The sequence below is a fragment of the Malaclemys terrapin genome, chromosome 6 (genome assembly GCF_027887155.1).
Source record: "Malaclemys terrapin pileata isolate rMalTer1 chromosome 6, rMalTer1.hap1, whole genome shotgun sequence".
Taxonomy (NCBI): domain Eukaryota; kingdom Metazoa; phylum Chordata; order Testudines; family Emydidae; genus Malaclemys; species Malaclemys terrapin.
Window position 1 is genome coordinate 57,696,506 of NC_071510.1, and position 21,139 is coordinate 57,717,644.

At 42.8% G+C, this 21,139-nt stretch overlaps 1 protein-coding gene and 1 long non-coding RNA gene across 2 annotated transcripts in view; both read right to left on the bottom strand.

Moving 5' to 3' along the window:
• SNX24 (sorting nexin 24) overlaps nucleotides 1–13,428 on the bottom strand; it is a 145,213-nt gene extending 131,785 nt beyond the window's left edge. Inside the window, exon 1 of the mRNA XM_054031557.1 lies at nucleotides 13,214–13,428. Within this exon, the coding sequence (XP_053887532.1) occupies nucleotides 13,214–13,273 (60 nt within the window). The 5' untranslated portion in view covers nucleotides 13,274–13,428. The remainder of the gene's footprint in view (nucleotides 1–13,213) is intronic.
• Nucleotides 13,429–14,624: 1,196 nt separating this feature from the next.
• LOC128838884 (uncharacterized) lies at nucleotides 14,625–19,373 on the bottom strand. The gene is made up of 2 exons (XR_008445306.1): nucleotides 16,019–19,373; nucleotides 14,625–15,209 (listed from the first exon to the last, which is right to left on the bottom strand). It is a non-coding gene; the product is annotated as an uncharacterized LOC128838884 (long non-coding RNA).
• Nucleotides 19,374–21,139: the final 1,766 nt, after the last annotated feature.

Sequence of the window (21,139 nt, forward strand, 5' to 3'; positions counted from 1 at the left end):
GAGATTTGGTATTTAACCCTTAAGGGGTAACTTGATTCTTTACAAAATTTAAATGTTTTCAAATAAAGACCAAGTCATGACTGCAGCAGGACAGTCAAAATCAGAAAAATAGGGAGAGATTCTGGATTCTGTTTGTTTGTTTTTGTAACAAAATAGCAAATGAAAGCTGTAGGAAAAGAATAAAATCAGTGGCCCTCTGAAGCAACAGCAGGGGTGAGGTGCACAAAACAAAAAGAAGCAATGTTAGAAACACTGAGCCTTAAAATGGCTCTGTGTAATCAGACTGTCACTTTGATAAGGGTAAATAAAACTCTGTAAGAACAAAAGAAACAGTTACACTTATGTAAAAATTAATATGGCTAATGTTTTAAAAGTTAAAGTATAGAAGGAATGTGCAGATGTGTGCAGTGTATATTATAGAGGGGGTAAAAGAAATGCAAACGAAACATGCTACTTAATTAAAATCCTATTAGGGCTCCAAAGGAGCCACAATAGACTGTGTTTTCTTTTTCAGATCTATGTGTGTTTTGGAAGCAAGAGTTAAAAGTAATCAAAACTCTGGTAAAAGTTAATTGTGTTCCTTTTAAGACAGAGTCTCTGAGCTCTGCTAATGGTTTTGAATCCAAAAGCCAAGCCTGTGTGGATGCAAATTATCTAACTGATAAAGGAAGTGAGAGAACTGCCAGCACAAAGAAGTTGCAGATAAAGAACATACCTGGTCAGCAAAAAAATTGTCTAAATAAAAGGCACGGTATAAAAAGATACCTTTAATTAAAATAAATTTAATGTTACTAAGTACCCCTGTAACAATGTATAGTGTGTATGATTTTTGAAGAAAAAAAAATCCTTTATGGTAATGATGCTTTTCAGCTGTTACCTGTGAACAAACTTAAAGCTTAATACAGGAAAGACATTGTAACCTTGGTCTGCTGTAAAGGGAAAACTGAGGTACACCACCTCATGGATTTAATGACTGAACAGTGGGATAATTTCCCCATAACTCTTAAAAGATAGAAGCCATTAAAACCTGGCCTGCCTATAGAACAAAAACACAGGAAAATATGGAGGTAATTCCTCTTGTTTTGCCTGCAATCAGCAAAGGTATTTGTAAAAGAAAGGAATATTTTAAGCAATAATGAATGCCACCCCAAAAGGGGTAGAAAAAAATATTATTTTTGTCTTTCAGGAAAAGCTAATATCAGCTACAGGACAACCTAATAAGAAACAAATAAAAGTGGGTATGCTTATCCATGCCTGTTGCTCCAAAGCCCTGTAGTAAAGACATCTCACTAGGATCCTGTATGTGGGATAAAATGAATAATGAGACCAAAGTACTGTATAATGGGCTATGTGTATGTGTTAATTCTTGGGGGGGAAAGTGTTTTAAAAGAATGGAAGTGTTAGCAACCTTCCAATAGACAAATGTAAATGTAATGTAAGTACTGTGTTTACAAAAGATAAAAAGGTAATATAGTTCCTAAAACAAACAAAAGGGCAATGTGGGAAACCAAACCATTCATATTATACATGCAAATGGCAACATGTTAAGAATTGCCACTGCAGAAAGACATAACAGCTTACCATTGGTATAATGAAGAACAGGAGTACTTGTGGCACCTTAGAGACTAACAAATTTATTAGAGCATAAGCTTTCGTGGACTACAGCCCACTTCTTCGGATGCATAAGTACTCCTGTTCTTTTTGCGGATACAGACTAACACGGCTGTTACTCTGAAACTTGTCATTGGTATAATGTATTTTCTGAATGGTCTCCCACAACTACTGGCGTACTAATGTTACTAACCCTAATTGGTTTTGATTTTAAATTGTATGTGTTTAATTGTAACGTTTAAAATGTGCTGTTGGATAAAACAAATGTATGCAAAGCTAGAGCCACAGGCCCAAATCACCTCCCAGTATTTTCTATTACGTGGACTAAATAAGAAGTGACACTGGCGATTAATAATCTTAGTGTCAAAAGGGGGATATGTAGGAGCAGGATCTTATAATGTCCCATAGGAATTAATGTATGATTTGATTTCATCCCTGTCAGCCACCCTTTTTGAATAGCAGAAAGGAATGACAGACCAGAACAATCCTTATGACTGATTATGGTCACCCTTTTGTTTTAGAATAAGTTATAATGTCTACTATGGTTTCCTATATGTATTACAAAGTAGACCTCTAGTTAAATATACATTTCTTTGTTTTAAGGTTTAGTAAGTAAGAAACAGGATTCTCTATGGTGTCTATGTTAAGTAGATTAGAGGAACATTGAAGGCCTGGGTCTCAATGTAAATTGTCTTGGTTATTGATTGTAAAACTTAGCAAGGTTTAATTTGCAATGCCTTTTTTGCTCCATATAAAATACTACTGTTTGTATTCTCAATCTGTGTGAATAAGGAATGTATGCATCAGGAAAAGATAAGGTGTGAAGGCCATTGTTATAGCCAGAGTCAAGGAAGAAGAAGTAAAGAGACGTAAAGGACATCAAAAAATCATCAGGTACTGCTTACTATCCAGATGGCTGTTAAACTGTCTGGCATCACAGCGTGCATGGCATCACAGCGTGCATACATGCTTCGCAGTGTAAGAAGGCACCCCCCAGCAAACCAATCACCTCAGGACCATGCAGAGTCAATTTTGACTCCAGAAAAAGACGTAGAGGAACAGCCTGCAATACCTTACCATCTACGCTCTCGTAAGGGTTGCCAGAAGCAGACGACGACCTAAAGCAAGGCCCAAAAAGAAGCAGTAGTGAGCCTAGCGCCTGCTGCCTGGTGGATGTAAAAAGAAGAACAGGAGTACTTGTGGCACCTTAGAGACTAACAAATTTATTAGAGCATAAGCTTTCGTGGACTACAGCCCACTCCCTCAGTTGAGGTTGTCAGAACCGGAAGGGCCTTGCCTGCAACATGTGCCTCTGGTGGCGCCTGTTCCTCGGCTGCTGGTGTCTTAAGGTCTGGGGAGTCCACAATGACAATTCTTTTATCCAGCAGCAAGTGTGGATAGCTCAGACTCTTAATATTTCTAATTGCTGGGTCTGCAGCCACATCCCAGCCCACTCTCAAGCTGGTGTTCCTGTCCTGGCAATCCCACTCAATTCCCCAGACCTCACTGGAGGACCTCGTCCGTTTAACAGAACATGGAACAATAATGACACTTGGGAAGCAGTGGGAATAAATGTATCTAAATGGATAAGTGTGGTGGAGGGAAAAGGTCATTGGTGTTGGGTGTGTAATGGGACAGGGCTGGATCTGGGAAAAAGTCATTGCCTTCAGCATATTGTGGCCAATGGTGTATGGGATTATTCAAACAAAACTAAAGAGTGGTGGGCCGGGTATGGGGATATGAATTTTTTTCTCAACCTGGGATCAAACAGAAAAATCAAGCTCATGTTCCCCCTACAGTAACCTTAGTGAAAACAATACAATCTTTCAATGCCATGCAAATAACACCACTCCTCGTAAGGAGAATTACCCTGTGCCTTTCGGAGGATATTACTCCTCCTTTGTAGGCACCTATGTGACAAATGGGTGCAACCGACCCTTCCCAGCCTTAATAGGCCATCATTGGGTTTGTGGAACCAAAGCTTATACTGTGTTACCAGCTAACTGGTCAGGTATCTGTTATCCCGCCCGACTCTTCCCACAATTCCGAGTGCTAGGGTCCTTCCCACGAGAACACCTCCGTAATTTCAGGTGAAGAAGAAGGGACTTATCAGATGCCCAATGGTATGTAAATAACATAAGCCCCTTGACCTGGGAAGAGGCCATTGGTGGTTCCCTTATCCCACTTGGGGGAGTAATACACCATGCAAAAAGGCTCCTAAGGTTACAAGCAGTAGTTGAAATAATGGCAAATGAAACCGGAGAGAGTTTAAAGACCCTGGCCAAAGAAACAGGGGCGATCCGACAGATGGCCCTCCAAAACCGTCAGGCATTGGACATAGTGCTGGCGGCCAAAGGAGGGACCTGTGCTCTCATTGGAAAGAATGTTGTGTGTTCATACCTGACGACACCAATGAGGTAATAGATCGTGCTAGTCACTTAGAACAAATTGCATATCTTCCCCATGAAGAGCCAAGTTCTTTATGGAAGTGGCTAAGTAACCTATTCAATTTCTCTGGCACAGGAAACTGGTTGTTTCAGGGAGCCCTGACTATCCTGTTTGGAATCCTAATGATTTTTGTATGTTTTCAGTTAATCTCCTGTTGTATCCAGAATTGTGTAAGGTATGCCACCCAGGTGACTACCCCAAAACAGAGTGCTAATATGATGATGTTAAATATCACTGATGAACGAAGAGATAAAGAACTATTAATATGTGGAACCCAGTAATTGTTGGTCTTTGCGTAAGCTTGACCAAAAGGAAGGATTGTGAAAGTGAAATGAATTATATTAAAGAAATAGAATGAATTAAAGAATGCTGTATGTACCTTTAAGTAGAAATGAGAAATGCTGCAAGCCAGGGGGGCAGGAAAGCAGACATTAACTGCTTAACTTGCCACTTAAGGGCAATTGGTGAAGCATTAGTCTTAGATCGATAAGAGTTAACAAGGAAGCAGGATATGCATATTATGCTCCATGCATATTTTACAATTTTGCTCTCTCTGTCCCTTTGTTTAGTTCGCACCCTTTTATCTGTATAAATAAGACTGTTTGAATCTTGCATGGAGGCTCACATTATCTGAATGTATTAGCAGAGCGCTGTGCTAATAAAACAGAGTGGTCTGACAAACTATGAGTCCTGAGTCTAACTTTGACACACCTCAACTGCTAGAAGAGGGCCTCATCCTCCCTGATTGAACTAACTTCATTATCTCTAGCCTGACTCACCCTTGCTTACATATTTATACCTGCATCTGGAAATTTCCACTACATGCATCCGACGAAGTGGGTATTAAACCACGAAAGCTCATGCTCCAATACGTCTGTTAGTCTATACGGTGCCACAGGACTCTTTGCTGCTTTTTCAGATCCAGACTAACACAGCAACAGAGGGTCCTGTGGCACCTTTAAGACTAACAGAAGTATTGGGAGTATAAGCTTTCGTAGGTAAGAACATCTGCTATTGTGTGGCCAGGGAGGTTGAAGTGTTCTCCTACAGGTTTTTATATGTTGCCATTCCTGATATCTGACTTGTGTCCATTTATCCTCTTGCGTAGTGACTGCACAGCTTGTTGCTGAGCTCTGTGACTTTATCCTCACGCACAATTATTTCAAATTTGGTGACAATATATACCTCCAGATCAGAGGCACCGCTGTGGGCACTCACATGGCCCCACAATATGCCAACATTTTTATGGCTGACCTGGAACAACGCTTCCTCAGCTCTCGTCCACTCACACCCCTTCTCTACCTACGCTACATTGATGACACCTTCATCATCTGGACCCCTGGAAAGGAGACCCTGGAAGAAATCCACCATGATTTCAACAGCTTCCACCCCACCATCAACCTCAGCCTGGACCAATCTACACAGGAGGTCCACTTCCTAGACACCACAGTATAAATAAGCGATGGCCACGTTAACACCACCCTATACCGAAAACCCACCGACCGCTACGCATACCTTCATTCCTCCAGCTTCCACCCCGGACACACCACACGATCCATCGTCTACAGCCAAGCGCTGAGGTACAACCGCATCTGCTCCAACCCCTCAGACAGAGACCAACACCTACAAGATCTTCACCAAGCATTCTCAAAACTATGATACCCACACAAGGAAATAGAGAAACAAATCAACAGAGCCAGACGTGTACCCAGAAGCCTCCTGCTACAAGACAGGCCCAAAAAAGAAACCAACAGAACTCCACTGGCCATCACCTACAGTCCTCAGCTTAAACCTCTCCAACGCATCATCAGTGATCTACAACCCATCCTGGACAATGATCCCTCACTTTCACAGACCTTGGGAGGCAGGCCAGTCCTCGCCCACAGACAACCCGCCAACCTTAAGCATATTCTCACCAGCAACCACGCACCGCACCGTAACAACTCTAACTCAGGAACCAACCCATGCAACAAACCTCGATGCCAACTCTGCCCACATATCTACACCAGCAACACCATCACAGGACCTAACCAGATCAGCTACATCATCACCGGCTCATTCACCTGCACGTCCACCAATGTTATATATGCCATCATGTGCCAGCAACGCCCCTCTGCTATGTACAGTGGCCAAACTGGACAGTCACTACGCAAAAGGATAAATGGACACAAGTCAGATATCAGGAATGGCAACATACAAAAACCTGTAAGAGAACACTTCAACCTCCCTGGCCACACAATAGCAGATGTAAAGGTAGCCATCTTACAGCAAAAAAACTTCAGGACCAGACTCCAAAGAGAAACTGCTGAGCTCCAGTTCATTTGCAAATTTGACACCATCAGATCAGGATTAAACAAAGACTGTGAATAGCTATCCAACTACAGAAGCAGTTTCTCCTCCCTTGGTGTTCACACCTCAACTGCTAGCAGAGCACCTCACCCTCCCTGATTGAACTAACCTCGTTATCTCCATACTGATTTATACCTGCCTCTGGAGATTTCCATTACTTGAATCTGAAGAAGTGAGGTTCTTACCCACGAAAGCTTATGTTCCCAATACTTCTGTTAGTCTTAAAGGTGCCACAGGACCCTCTGTTGCTTTTTACAGATTCAGACTAACACGGCTACCCCTCTGATACTTCATCCCACTCTGTATCCCAAATTTCATATTGGCCTCTCTTATAACCTACAGATTCAATGTGACTCTTAATTCTCATGTAACAGAATCACAGAACCATAGAGTTAGATGGGACTACAAGGTTTAGCCCCTTGCCAAAATGCAGGAATTGTTGTATCTAAACCATCCAACATAGATGCCTATCCAGTCTCCTTTGGAAAACCTCTAGTGAAGGAGTTTCCACAATCTCCCTAGACAGTCTGTTCTATTGTCCTACTGTTCTTACAGTTACATTTCCCCCCCTGAGATTTAACCTAAATCTACTATGCTGTAGTTTGAACCTAATGCCTCTTGTACTGCCCTTCATGGAAAGAGAAAACACCTTTCTCCATCTTTTTATGACAGCCTTTCAAGTATTTGAAGACTGCTGTCGTGTCTACCCATCCTCCCCTCCCCGCATCTCCTCTTTTCCAAATTCAACATACCAGTTCCTTCAGCCTTTGCTAATATGGGTAGCATTCCATCCCTCTGATCATCTTTGTCACTCACTTCTGGATCCTTTCCAGTCTCTCTACATCCTTTCTATACATTGGTGGCCAAAACTAGACACAGTACTCCAGCTGAGGCCAACCAGCGCTGAGTAGAATGGTACTATCACTTCCCGTGATTTGCATGTTTTGACTTTGTTAAGGCTACCTAAAATTGCATTTTCCTCTTTTTTTTGGCAATGAGACCCAACAGAATGGAAGTAGACATGACTTGGCCACTGACACTTTTATATTCAGCAGTTCAGCAAACTGTGGCTTCCTGGATCAATGATCCTAGTCATGTCGCTTGACTTTTAAAGAAACATCTATAGTAACTGATTACTGATCACCTGTCATTACAGAAAGTGAAATTGTTTCCTATGGGACATCCGTCCTCTTCAGGATCCATTCTTCTGTCTATTAAAGAAAAGCGCTTTCTGTTGCATCTTGTAGCCATGATATCCATCACTGTCTACTAAGCTAGAAGGTTTCCAGACAATGCTGCCACTCCCCATTGTCACAGTGACATTACTTAGCCATTGGCCCCTATTCCTGAAGCTCCCAGCTATACATCACTATATACCAGGCTCATGTGGTCATATCAGCAGGAGACTCTCTCATACTGTGAAGCTTTAGCGAGATTCTTCCATTCTGGACCACTCCTTGGTGAACCATGGATAAAGGATTGGGTCCATCGCACAAATACATAAGGCAAACAGACACACACCGCACAATTCTTGGTTCACATGTCCCACCAATGAGGCTAGATTTAACTTTGTTTTCTCTTACAGATTTTTTTTTTTTTTTTTTTTACACCAGCGATCAAAATGATTTCTGTGTCTAAGCATCTGGTTGGATCTCTGAGGAACCTAATGGACTGGTGCGAATGGATACAGCACTGTGTTGCCAACTACAACAGAGCAAGAACCAGTTGAGCACTTTGTGAACAGTTAGCCAGGAGGTGAGGAAATGTGACGGGAAACCCAATAATTTATTACAAACAGAAGTGTAGATTATATTACTACTACTTTGTACTTGCTTATATAGCATCTCCCATCCAAGAATTCCAACGTGTTTTACAGGTTGTATTAAGCCTCAGAACACCTCAGTGCGGTAGAGAATTATTTTTATTCCTCATGGGGAAAGAGACACAGATGTCAGATGCCAGGTCACAGATGTCAAATGCTCTCAAACTGAACTTTGTACAAAGAAGTAATAAATTCTATCCTTTGGTAAAAATGCTTCTAAATTGGTAAAAGTTTATGCAAATTCTTAAGGATTCTTATACCATTGCTACTGAAACAGAGCCTGATTTTCAACTGAGCGCTCAAAAACTAGGGCCAAATCAAGGTAACCTGGATCCCTAAGCGCACTACATATCCCAACACTATATTTTGGTTAAACTCTCCCCTCCCTCCTAGGTGTAGCAATAGGGATTTCTCTTCCCTTGGGAGCATCAGGGATAGCAGCTGGGATTCCCTCTTTCCCATGGAGAATTGGGGTGAGGCAGGCCAGTACTTACACTCTGCCTGCTGGGGTACCTGCTTGGGTGGGTGGGCAAGGCCTGCTGCACTCTTCTCCTCCTGCCACACATGGAGACCTCCAATGTAATGGTTTTGGCATACAGTTCTGGGGGGGTGGGGGGGAGGGGAGGGGAAGGGGCTAAGTCCTGAAGTTACCATCGCATTGAGATCAATGAGGCAGTTCGCCCCTCCCTCTCAGAGCAATTGCTCCCTGGGGCTGGAATGAACCACCCAAAATTTAACAAACAATGATTGAGCATACAGAAACAACTTTGTTGTCAGAAGGAATTTGAACCTGGGACCTTAAAATACCAAGTTATAATTTCCTGGCTTTGAAACATGTGTTGTTGTGGACTTCTGTTTTGTTTTCTTTTGCAACTGTAACAGTCTAGTACTTTTTGCTGAAGTCAAAATTTATTTAAGAATGTTCATTGTCCAAAATTAACTGTCTTAAAATTATTCCAAAAAGGAGGGAGTCTTCCTCCCAATCTAAGAGTCTTGGTAGGGCTGCAGGAGTCAAGACATGAACTTAAAGGCCAAAATAATTAATATTTCTCCTCACATCCATCTGCTTTCAGGTGAATGAAACAACACTGAAGAAACAGAATAAGTAGGAAGCATAGCTGCAAAGTTTTGTGCAGCTCCATGTGTGGCATTGCAAACTAGCTTATTAAATAATTTGTGTAAAAGTTGTAAATATGTAAATAATTTGTATACAACAACAAATTCTGGCTTTAGTGCTCATGCAACATTAGAAAATGAAGCCTTCTGTTTATCTCCAGGGCAGCATCAGGGCAAGCTTTACACACACACACACACACACACACACTGCCCTGGCAGTATGTCTCACCTTGTGTGGGTTGGGGGAGGGGGGAATAGAAAGAACTTTACCTAGAGGTAACAGGGGTAGTTTTGTCTCCATGGCCTCTGAAGTTCATGGTCTCTCTAAGAAGTCCACCAGTTAGTGCAAAGTCTGGTGATTTTTGGAGGTGAATCAAAAAGATAATAAAGGAGCCACCAACTTTTCCCATTAGATGGGAAAAACTTTTTAATCCCCATTGCATTGGGCTGGATTCCTACTGGTGAGTGACAGGCAAAATGCAATGAAGTTCATTACCTATGTCCTCGGGCAGCCAGTGCCTTAGTATGTGCTAATTTTATACTTTCAAGATTGAGGTTTGTTTTCTAGAAAGATAAGTTTATTATATTAAGTTCTGACTTTTTTGGAGCTTACACAAGATAGGGTCTTCCAGTCTCTGCATATGCAAGCAACATCTCTGCACACTGCTCTCAGATATTATAGGATTTGTTTGAAGAAGACTCTCTCATGTTGTTGCTGAAAGGACAGATCCCATAAACCAAAACACAATATACTCAAAATATATCATCATTAGGGCTGCAGATTTGCCACATTTTTTTTTAAATCAAAAGCCATGGAACAGTGCTACTAAATTACTATAATAGTTTGCGATTTTTTGATAGAAAATGCCTTCCCCTCGCCTCACTGAGGGGGCACTGACCACACTCAGCAGTACCCTCTGCCCCAGCACAACAACCTGAAGGCCGATCTGGTGAGGAAGGGCTGGGGAGAGAGCCCATCCCACACTCACTCCTGGCAGCAGTGGCTCCTGCAGCTCCTGTCCCATGGGGTTGGGCTGGGGTCGGGTCCAGTGTCCCACTTTGGGCATTGTGACCTAGCACACAGGGTCACAGCGCCACTCGGGTTTGATTCCCCCCCACCCTCCTGTCATGACAGAAGGGCAGGTGAGCCAAGCCAGTGGCACGGCTATTCCATGCACTAGGTTGGGGCACAACACTGCATCCAGATCTATGGGACAGGAGCTGCAGGAACCTCTGCTGCGGGATGAGTCAGGGACAAACAGGAAAATCATGCTGTGACATTTTCCCACCATGACAAACCTGCAGCCATAATCATCATCATCATCATGAAGGCAAATCCCAGAGGAAAGACATAGCCTCCTGGCAGACTGAGCATCACCTGGATCGGTATCTAACTACAACAATAAAACAAATACTAACATAATGTCCAAATTAATCTCTACATGTTTTGCAATATAAAATCATTTCAACAATTATATAAAGCTACTGTGAGGCTAATCAGCCAGAGCTGAATTCACAACACAAAACTCTATGACTTCATCTATAGAAAGTGTGTTATCCTCAATAAGCAGCCCAGAGAGGGGGAAACAACACACATTTGATCGATCACTGGGTTACCCAACCATTTTTGTCAATTAGCACCAGAAAGATGGGTCCCAGGATTCATTGGTTCTATTCCTGGCTCTAAGAGCAGAGTACGTTGTAGTGGTTAGAGACAGCATAGCAAAGTGTAACAACACTCCTATCTGGGTCACCTGTAGGGACTGAACCTGGGATCTCTGGATCTAAAAGCATGAACTTCCATCATGTGATCTGGTACTATACCAAATATCATGCAAGTATTAGTGGACTCAAACCTCTGTATATGATCTAGCCATAGAGGGACAAAAATTCATAGTGTGTTGGTATGAGTTAGATAAGCATATAATTTGGCCCACTTCATCTGGAAGCCAGTGTTGAAAATAGATGAGACTTATTTCCCCCCAGCTATGCTTCCAGCAATCCTTCAGTTACCTTAGCTGTAAAATGAGCAAAGATGCTTGCCACCCCTAAGGTAGGTGTATGAGACCTTCATTAATAATAGGTGTGAGGTGCACAGAAATACTAAGAACAGTGAGCAAAACTGCTGGGAGTTGAACCCAAAGTAGCTTGGTTTGTAGCTTAAGGTGCTTACCCCTAAACTACAGAGTACTACTTGGAGGCATCTATCTCTATTTTACCAGTTGCGTGGGAATGAGAGAAGTCTACAGCATGTGTCACCAACACACAAAATACATGACATTTAGCAGGCCCAAGGAAGATGAGAATATAGATTCTCTGACAAAAGTGAGAAAATCAACTGTAATCTTGTTACAGACAATGGAAGTCTAAATGTTGCAAAATGAGGTGGCATTATTGGGAAATAAATCATTCGGAGTCCAAGAGCTGCAACTAATTGGCATAATAATCATGGTGGTGATGATGATGCGAGCCTCCATCGGCCACTTGTTAAATTTTCAAACAAGCACTTTTGTGCTCTTCCATCTTGCCCCGTATGCTTGGGAGGAGGTCCCCATAAACATCCACAAAGCAACCTCATTATTCTCTTTCAAATCCCTTATTAAATGTTTCTTTTCCACAATGCCTACAAAAAACTTGAGAGTGGTTAGGCCTCTGGTGTGCTGAAATCATACATAAGAATGGCCGTACCAGGTCAGACCAAAGGTCCATCTAGCCCATTATCCTGTCTCCCGACAGTGGCCAATGCCAGCAGGGCCGGCTCCAGGGATTTGGCCGCCCCAAGCAGCCACACAAAAAAAAAAAAAAAAAAAAAAAAAAAAAGCCATGATCGCAATCTGTGGCGGCAATTCAGCAGAAGGTCCTTCGCTCCTAGCGGGAGTGAGGGACCATCTGCCGAATTGCCGCCGAATAGCTGGACCTGCCGCCCCTGTCCGGAGTGGCCGCCCCAAGCACCAGCTTGCCAAGCTGGTGCCTGGAGCCGGCCCTGAATGCCAGGTGCCCCAAAGAGAATGAACAGAACAGGTAATTATCAAGTGATCCATCCCCTGTTGCTCATTCCCAGCTTCTGGCAAACAGAGGCTAGGGACACCATTCCTGACCATTCTGGCTAATTAGCCATTGATGGACCATAGCTTATCATGTTGTCCAATACTGCCGCACTGTTTCTTTGTACTCCCTCATCTGTCCGGAGCCATCTGTTGTCACTTTTCTTATACTTAGATTGTAAGCTATTTAGGGCAGGGACCATCTTTTTGTTCTGTGTTTGTACAACGCCTAGCACATAGGGGTCTTGGTTCCCACTTAGTGCTCATAGGCGCTACTGTAATACAGTTAATGAATAAATAACAGTTACAATAAAACAGAGCAGATTGCAGCTGTCTGCATTGCTGGTAGGGTTGTGCATAAGACAGGCTCCCCAGCCTGCCGTGCTCCATCTCCTCTTACCCAGCAGGTCTCAGCAAGCCACCGACCTGAGCAGCCAGTCCGCACATGGATGTCAAATGTCACCAGGGTGCTGTGCCGTGCCCTGCCTCACTCCCAGGGGCCGGTCCTATGCATCTAAGAAAAGAGCTAGCATGTGGAAAGGACAGCTGCGAGCTGCCTAGCCAGGGGCCTCCCAGTGGGTGCCAGCCATGCACTGGCTCTTAACGTCCCCTCGGCGATGCCAGCCAGCTGTCCTCCAGTAGCCCAGGGTCCCGTGCGGGGGTGCCCAGGCCGGACGGGGAAGCAGAGACCCGCCACCGGTGGGGATGGGGCCCCGGAACCTAAGGGAGAGCCATGGGGTGACGGTGCTGGGCACCAGCCGCACGCAGCCCGCCCCACCACGCTGCCGAACCCGCGGCCCCGGGCCCCCGCTCGGCCCCTCACCGTGTACCCTCGCTCCAGCTCGCTCTCCTCGTAGCGGAAGGACGGGATGTAAAGCTCCATGGCGCGCGCGGGCCGGGCCAGCGGGGGGAGCCGGGCACCGCGGCGCTCTAGGGCAGCAGCAGCTCCCCGGGACCGAGCCAGCTGCGAGCGAGTCACGTGACACGCGGGGAGCCCACATGACGCCAGGACGCGGCGGGGGGCGGGCAAGGCCCCCAGCGCAGCAGCCGGCCCGGGGCGGGGGCGAGGCGGGCCTCGGGCACGCGAGCCAGGCAGCCCTGTGCAGCTCGCGACCTGCCCAGCCAGGGAACTGGAGCCGGCCCCTGGGCTCACCCTGGTCCAAAACACTCCGCTCCGCCCCAGGGGGATCCCGGTTAGCGGCTCGGCGCTCAGGGAACCTGCCGGGCGGCCACAGCCGGCGGCGGTATCCACCTTTGTGCCAGGCCATCAGCTCCCCCGGCTTCTCCTCTATGTGCGCAAATGGGTGCGCTCGGCCTTCAGCTTCTCCAGCCGCCACCAAGGTCAGCATGGAGTGCTGATTAAGAGCCTGTGGCTCACTCAGTTCTTAGTTGCATTCTTGTTCTTTCTCCGTCCCCTCAAATCTCTTAGAGAGTCTCTCCTTTGTAAGCCAGCCACGGAAACAGAGTTGTTATCGCCTAACACTGAAATGTACAAAAGTGGTCAGTTTTGCACCAGTGCCGGTCATCTGTTTCTGCTGTTTAGGGTAACCAGATGGCCTGATGTTATAGGGACAGTCCCAATATTTGGGGCTTTTTCTTATATAGGCTCCTATTACCCCCCCACCCCATCCCGATTTTTCACATTTGTTATCTGGTCATCCTACTGCTGTTTGCTCTCAAATCCAGTGCTGGTTGGCATAATTGCTGTAGCAACGGGTTGTAACGTCGGTGTAGAGGAATAAACAGATGACTTTCTAAACTAACCGTATTGTTTTTATGCACCTGCTTTAGTAATAGCAAAGAAATCCAAACAAAAACACTTTTGATACTATGCTATATGCTATCTCCACATAGGTGTTTTCTAGGATACTTCAAATTAGTAGACATTAAATTTCTCTTTAATGTCTCATTCTCACCTATACACTTGCATGTTGAGCAAGTCCAGGCACAACTTGCGTGAGGAACAGTACAGAGAAATACAGAAAGTCACAAGTAGGATGGACTAAGAAAAGCAAGTTCAAGAGTTTTCTAGGAGGCAGCAGTAGCTCTTTGATAAATAGAAGGTAACAGATAGTAGCTATTATCCCAAAACAATACTGCTGTATCCTGTTGAATCATTCACTGGTCATACTACCTCCTGGCACCATTTTCAGTTTACTGTTGGCTCTAGATCAAGGTCACCTGATTCACATGGCTACCCATGCATGAAAAGTGACAAGCAAATCAGTAAACAGTTGGAGTTTTAACACTTTATTCAAGAATCAAGCCAGGATAACAGTTACAACCTTTGATTTTGAAATGGTTTACAATTCACATTCTGCTTTGAGGGAAAAAGATCCTCTTTGGCTGGAAAGGCTCTTGATAATTTTTTATTTATTTTTAACCATACAAGAGACAGCATATTTTGGTTTATAAAGTGTGAGTACTATATATTGGTTTCTAGGCCCAGGTACAAGAACTATAAAATCACATACTGTACACTGAACTAACATCAATTAACAATAAGGAATCTCTCCTCCACCTCTATCTTCCATAGGGGGAAAAAAAATCTCATCCACTATTCAAACTACATCTTCAGAAAATAGATATGCCTTGCAACATGCAATAAAGATAATCATTTTTTAACTCTGTTGCTCTAATCAGGAAGGAAGAAGGGAGCAAAGTCTCTTCAGAACACCCTTTTCACCAGTCCAACAAACCTAGAGAGCATCTGCCTGAACATTCCAGATCTTAGCTGCAGGCATAAAGCACAGAGTCAGGAAAAAATTCTGGCCGGGAGCTTTCCTGTTGACTTCAGTGAATGTCAGGATTTGTAGTCGCTAAAATACACAAAACCCAAACAATTTAGTGCATTTCATTTGTAAACTGAGACCAAGTGTGTCTGCTTTAAACAGATCTATTACATTACGATTGTTTTGTACAGATGAGGAAAAAGTGGATTGTATTCTGAAACATTTTGAATAATCAATTCTCCTGTCTGATGAAACCTCCATTAAAATGTCAGTTTTGCTCTACTGAACAAAATACAAAGGAAGGAGCAGATGTTTATTAATTTGAGAGATTAATTTCATACAAACAAAATTTAGCCCAAAAGCAAATATCTGAATTGATGACAAAGTAAACTTCGGAGGCAAGTTCTAAGTGAAATATTAGATGCATTTGATGTATCCCTATGCTGCTTTGTAGCTAACAGTTCATACAGCACTTCTCTCCCCATTATGCAAACCTTACTAACCCCAAACATCTGCCATCCATCTTGGGGCAATAGAAGACAACAACCACCCCACAAGCTCACAGGAATCACAGATGCAGATGACAGTCTATATTATCTTTCCTCTTTACAATTATGACAACTTAACAGACTTGAGCACGCGCGCACACACGCTTTTGTTTCCAAGTTTCTCATTAGAAAAGTGGTCAGTTTGATCATTTTCCTCGCTGTTCTCACTTATCTTTGGGGTTTTCCTGTAATCGTTGCATTTATATAGCATGTTAACCCTATGCCCTTGCAGGGTTCTGGTTTCTATATAATGAAATAAACACAAATTGAAATACAATAATATTGTTAAAAAAACCCACCCCTATTAACTTTCAAACAAATCAAAGTAAATGATCTAAGTATTCATACCACATCTATCACCATATCTCAGCGCCAAGATGATCATGTATGAAGTTCCGTTAGTAAGATGATCTAGTGAGCCACCTCTTTATTTATCCCGTCTATCTTTTTCCCTTGTTGTGGAAAAGCTAACCTGAAGTGTGTTCTACACTTTGCTCTGGAAGGAAAGATCTGTGGCCAAGAGAGTTGAAGACAAAACCAGAATAAAAATATTTAAATATAACACATTAAATATCTACACAATATAACAATACACAGTAAGCACTCACCTGAAATCAGGGCTGCCAAATTTATTGGCCATTTCCCTCTGCACAATGGTAGTACCTGAACTATGTACTGGACTGTAGACTAGAAGATATAGTAGTGGCTATAGAGCAGGGGTCGGCAACCTTTCAGAAGTGGTGTGCCAAGTCTTCATTTATTCACTCTAATTTAAGGTTTCGCGTGCAGGTTAATACATTTTAACTTTTTTAGAAGGTCTCTTTCTATAAGTCTATAATAAATAACTAAACTATTGTTGTTTGTAAAGTAAATAAGGTTTTTAAAATGTTTAAAACGCTTCATTTAAAATTAAATTAAAATGCAGAACCCCCCTGGACCAGTGGCCAGGACCTGGGCAGTGTGAGTGCCACTGAAAATCAGCTCTCATGCTGCCTTTGGCACGCATGCCATAGGTTGCCTGCCCCTGCTATAGAGCAACTCTGGTGCTGCTCCATGATGGTTGAGGTGCAGGCTGACAGAAATCCATTCCCATCCCCTATGGGCTACCTGCTACTGAGGTATTTGGGAGGATTTATATTGTAGATAATTTCATCCAATTTTTTCCAGCCTAATAGTCATTAAACATACAGCAATGGAAAAGGTAAGCTATGTAACAAATCTAAACAGTCCCCAAGTTTAGCTCTATAAGATACCTTAATGAGAATAATTTTTATGGTATCCAGGATTCTTCAGAAATGTTAAGCCCTGAGCGTCCTATAACTGATTTCTAAGTTTTATTCTGATCTCAGGTGATGTACAACGGAAATGATTCAATTGATGTCAGAGCGATTACACCAGGGTGAAACTAGTGCAAGAGTTTTGTTGCATGGCATTATTTGTGGTTTGTCAGTCATTTATTGATCATTTAGAAGGGATACCTTTCTTCCTCCTAAAAGCAACAGAAAGGCTACTTTATTTTCCTCCCAAGAGCAATACAGTTCACTAATGAGAAAAGTGTTTTTGAGACAGTAATCCAGTTGCAAATACAATGGTATATCATCAACCAAGAGGAAGAAGGGAAATTATATGGTGAGCAGAATTTGAGCAAGAGGCATTAATATATTTTGGAATATTAAGTATTCAATTTTCGCAGTGTATCATCATTAGCATGCGAAGCTTTAAAATTCTAATTTAACATAGAAATCAGGGTTTCTCCACATGGCTGACAGACCTGAAATTGTCTTGGTTTACTACTAGCAACACATTTAGGGAACAAGAAGCCAACAGGACATAAAATGTATATGACCGGCACTGCTAAAACTTAAAGAATACAAATCATGGACAGCCTGAAGTGAATGGAGATGCACTCTGTGATTCTTATTTCTCCACTTACATTGAATGAAGATACTATGAAGAGCCTCATGAACCAAAAAGCATGGTAACATCTTAAATAATTTGAGCAGTGTATTAATCTGTGTGGCATTGGCCTTCACATCTGAAATTATCCATGTTTACTTTAGAAATGACCACGTGTAACAGATGTGGAGAAAGCACTATTCTAATGTTGGATATAACGTTTCTTTCCCCTTTCCTGTACCTCTGCTTATCTCTCTATGGCACAGTCCAGAAATTTAGTTTTTTCAGGACTCTGATATATATCTATATCTACTATACAGATCTAGTATAGTATATAGTACAGGGGTTTATAGTATCTACTATACTATACTGATAGGAGAGCAACACAATCTCTAAAGGAAAATATTTACTAAATAATTTGCATACAGAACAATTTACTTATAACCCTTGAAACATTTGTGAATATTTGACAATAACTTGTTTACAGACAACACTTTGGGGGTTGAGGATGTTCTCCCAAGTTTTTAGTACTTGTTACTATCATAAGTTCAAATGCAAAAACATAAAATTATGGATGCACACATACATACAGCTTCCCTAGGGATCTTCTCTGGGAGGGTTTACCCTTCTCAATCTCTGTGGAATGGTGTCCAAATTCACATCAGTGCATTCTAACTTCTCAAAGTTGGGAAACAAATGATAGTGCCACAGCTTCCTACAAAACTTCCCTTGAGTCTTTGCAACAACCTTCTGCAATTTGCACAGCCAAGAGCAAATTCTAGTCATCCTCTTCTCCACTGGGAGCCTGCAGTTTAATCCAACAAAACTGAAAGTCCTTTGAACACAATCATTACAGTAGACCCTTCCGATCCTTGAGCTCCTGTATTGCTGAATCCACCAATTTCGCAGATGCACACTATTATAAACTCCTTTCCCACCTCTTGTTCTCATTAGTTCCATTTTCTGGATTTGCACTGTCAAGCAACTTGCCTACAATGGAAGTCACCTAAGTAGTTTCAAACAACCGATGAGCACACCTTTTGCCTGCCACACCCAATTTCTGGGTGATTCTAGTCTATCCAGTGGAATCATCCTACCTAGTTGTGGTCAGTCTGTAGGCAAGAGTACCCCAAAAAAAGGAAACTCTGTATCCTCCACTGTTCCTTCCCTTATTTACACCACTAAATGTTGCAATGCAAACATATGGGTTAGATGTACAATAGCTTAATTTTGGACATGCCTATATTAAAATATATAAGTCCCATTAGTGATTTTTAAAAGCAAAATCGTTAAAAGAGTGAAGGATTGATGGGCCAGTTAGGGACACCAACATTTTTGAACCGGTAACAATGCTTATCTGTTGAGAATGAACAGGCCCTTTTAAGAAGGAGTTTCTACTCTTAATTAAAAATGGCATTGCGTAATTCAATAGTCAATGTTTTGCATTGGCTTCTGGATCAAAGCTGCTGATTTTAGCACGAAGATTTATTCCCCCTCTCTGTAGATGCTAGCCCTACAAACTAGGCCTAGACTCTGAAAGTCAAGTATGAGTCTGCTAATTCAGAGCCTAACAATAAAGATTCTGCAGACTGAATTTACTCAGCAATGTTGTTGGTACATGACTCACAGATGCCAGTTCAGTCTTCCATACTCTTATTGGCTATGCTAATAGGAGTAATAGCTATATCTTATTTTAGTCAGTAAAGCAAGCCAGACTTTGAATACCCAGTTGGTTGGGTGAAAAGGTGCCATTTTTACAGTCAGTTTTCAGAGCAGAACAGCACTTTAAAACTGCAGATTTATTGATTTTAAGAAAGAAGATAAAGAGGTTTACTTACTGGTAACAGTTCTTTGAGAGTTGCCTTTGGGCATTCACACTAATAGGATTCAGCACCTCACAAGTTGCTGTATAGAAAAGCTGTGTCTGCTGGAGGAGGGGAAAGCTATAAGATTTTGTGCTAGGATTCCATAATTGAATGTGTATATATAAGGAAACTCACCCGCCAGGCCTCCTCAGTTCTTTCTCTCAAGGCTGCAATACAAAAAATTTCAAGACACAGGTGACAGCAGGGGTGTAGTGGGAGACCACTCTTGAAGAACAGTTACCAGTATGTAACCGCTCTTCTTCTGTGGACCAACTCCATGTGGGTTTATTTTACAGCTCAGGAAGTGTCTGAAGGTAGCAGAACATCCCTGTCTGCTCCATTGCATAGAGAAAAGTGTAGATTGGATGCAGGTAGAGAAAGATATATTCCTCTACCACCTTAGACTCCTGTGTGGAAAAGTGTCCAGCAGTTATGTCATGATACCTACTGAGGGAAGGACATTAGCCAGGTATAGTCTGAGGGCAGCTTATGACACCTCAGGTTCAATGTTATGACCACTGGTATAGCTCTGAGAAGATACTCCTGGCTCTGAGCATCGGGCCTTGCGCCAGACTCTTAGAAGCTAATTGAGAACCTACCCTTTGAGGGCACTGACCTTTTTTGTTACAAGTCATATAACACTCTGGAAAAGATCAAGTCTAAGAGTTGTAGCTCCATCTCTGGGACTCTTCATTTGCATCTCCTGCTAAAAAAAGCCATATTACACAGCCTTTCTAAAGCCAATCTCCAGCTGCTCAGTAACAGCAGAGTACCCTACTTCAGAGGCGATATCAACCTCTGGCCTTTTCTAAAATGGCTCCTGTAAAAAGAACATAGAAGCAGAATCCTTTGCTGTACATCATCCCAGCCACCAGCTCCCAAGTATCAGTTTTGATGGGATGCTCAAGAGCTACACACTTCTCCCCCTATGGTTTGGACCTCATCTTTCTTTCTTCTTCATTGTTTGTTCAAGATTCCTGCAGAGCACTGGATATTAGATACCAGGCCCCCTCACTTTCCCTGTCTTCTGGGGACCCCCTCTCACAAGAAACTCCTATTGGAGGGCTAAGCTCCCTTCTTCATAAGGGTGCTATAGATGAAGTTCCTGTGCAGCACCAAAGGCGGGGGTTTACTCCAGATATTTCCTAATACCCAAGCAAGGAGATGGTCTGAGATCCATCCTGGATAGCAGAAACCCCAACAGATATATAAAAACTTTTAAGTTCAGAATACTGTCATCAGGGTACATTAACCCATCCCTGACCATAGGGGACTGGTATGCAGCTTGTGTCTTAAAGGATGCTTGCTTCCATGTAGCAGTAAAACTTGCCCAATCCGAAGTACCTCCAGTTCTGTGTGGGATCAAATCACTTTCACTATCATCCTTTATGGTCTGTCCACAGCAATGACAGTATTCACAAAATGCCTCTTGACATTGGCAGTTCAATGCTAAAGGGGCTGAATCCCATTACTTGGAATACACAGAGGCTCTCAGAGAAGAACAGATTTACCAGGGCTTAATTTTGCTGAGCTCCATCAACTTCAACTCCTGGAGCTGAGGGCACTCTGGATCATGCAGGATCAAGTCCTTACTCTTGGGAAGGGAGAAGTAGTAAATTGTATGCTATTTACAGTAAAGAAAGTTAGTTCAATTCCTCCTGCCAGAATTTTTTCGTATAGGATTTGAGAAACTGTTTGCTCAGAATAT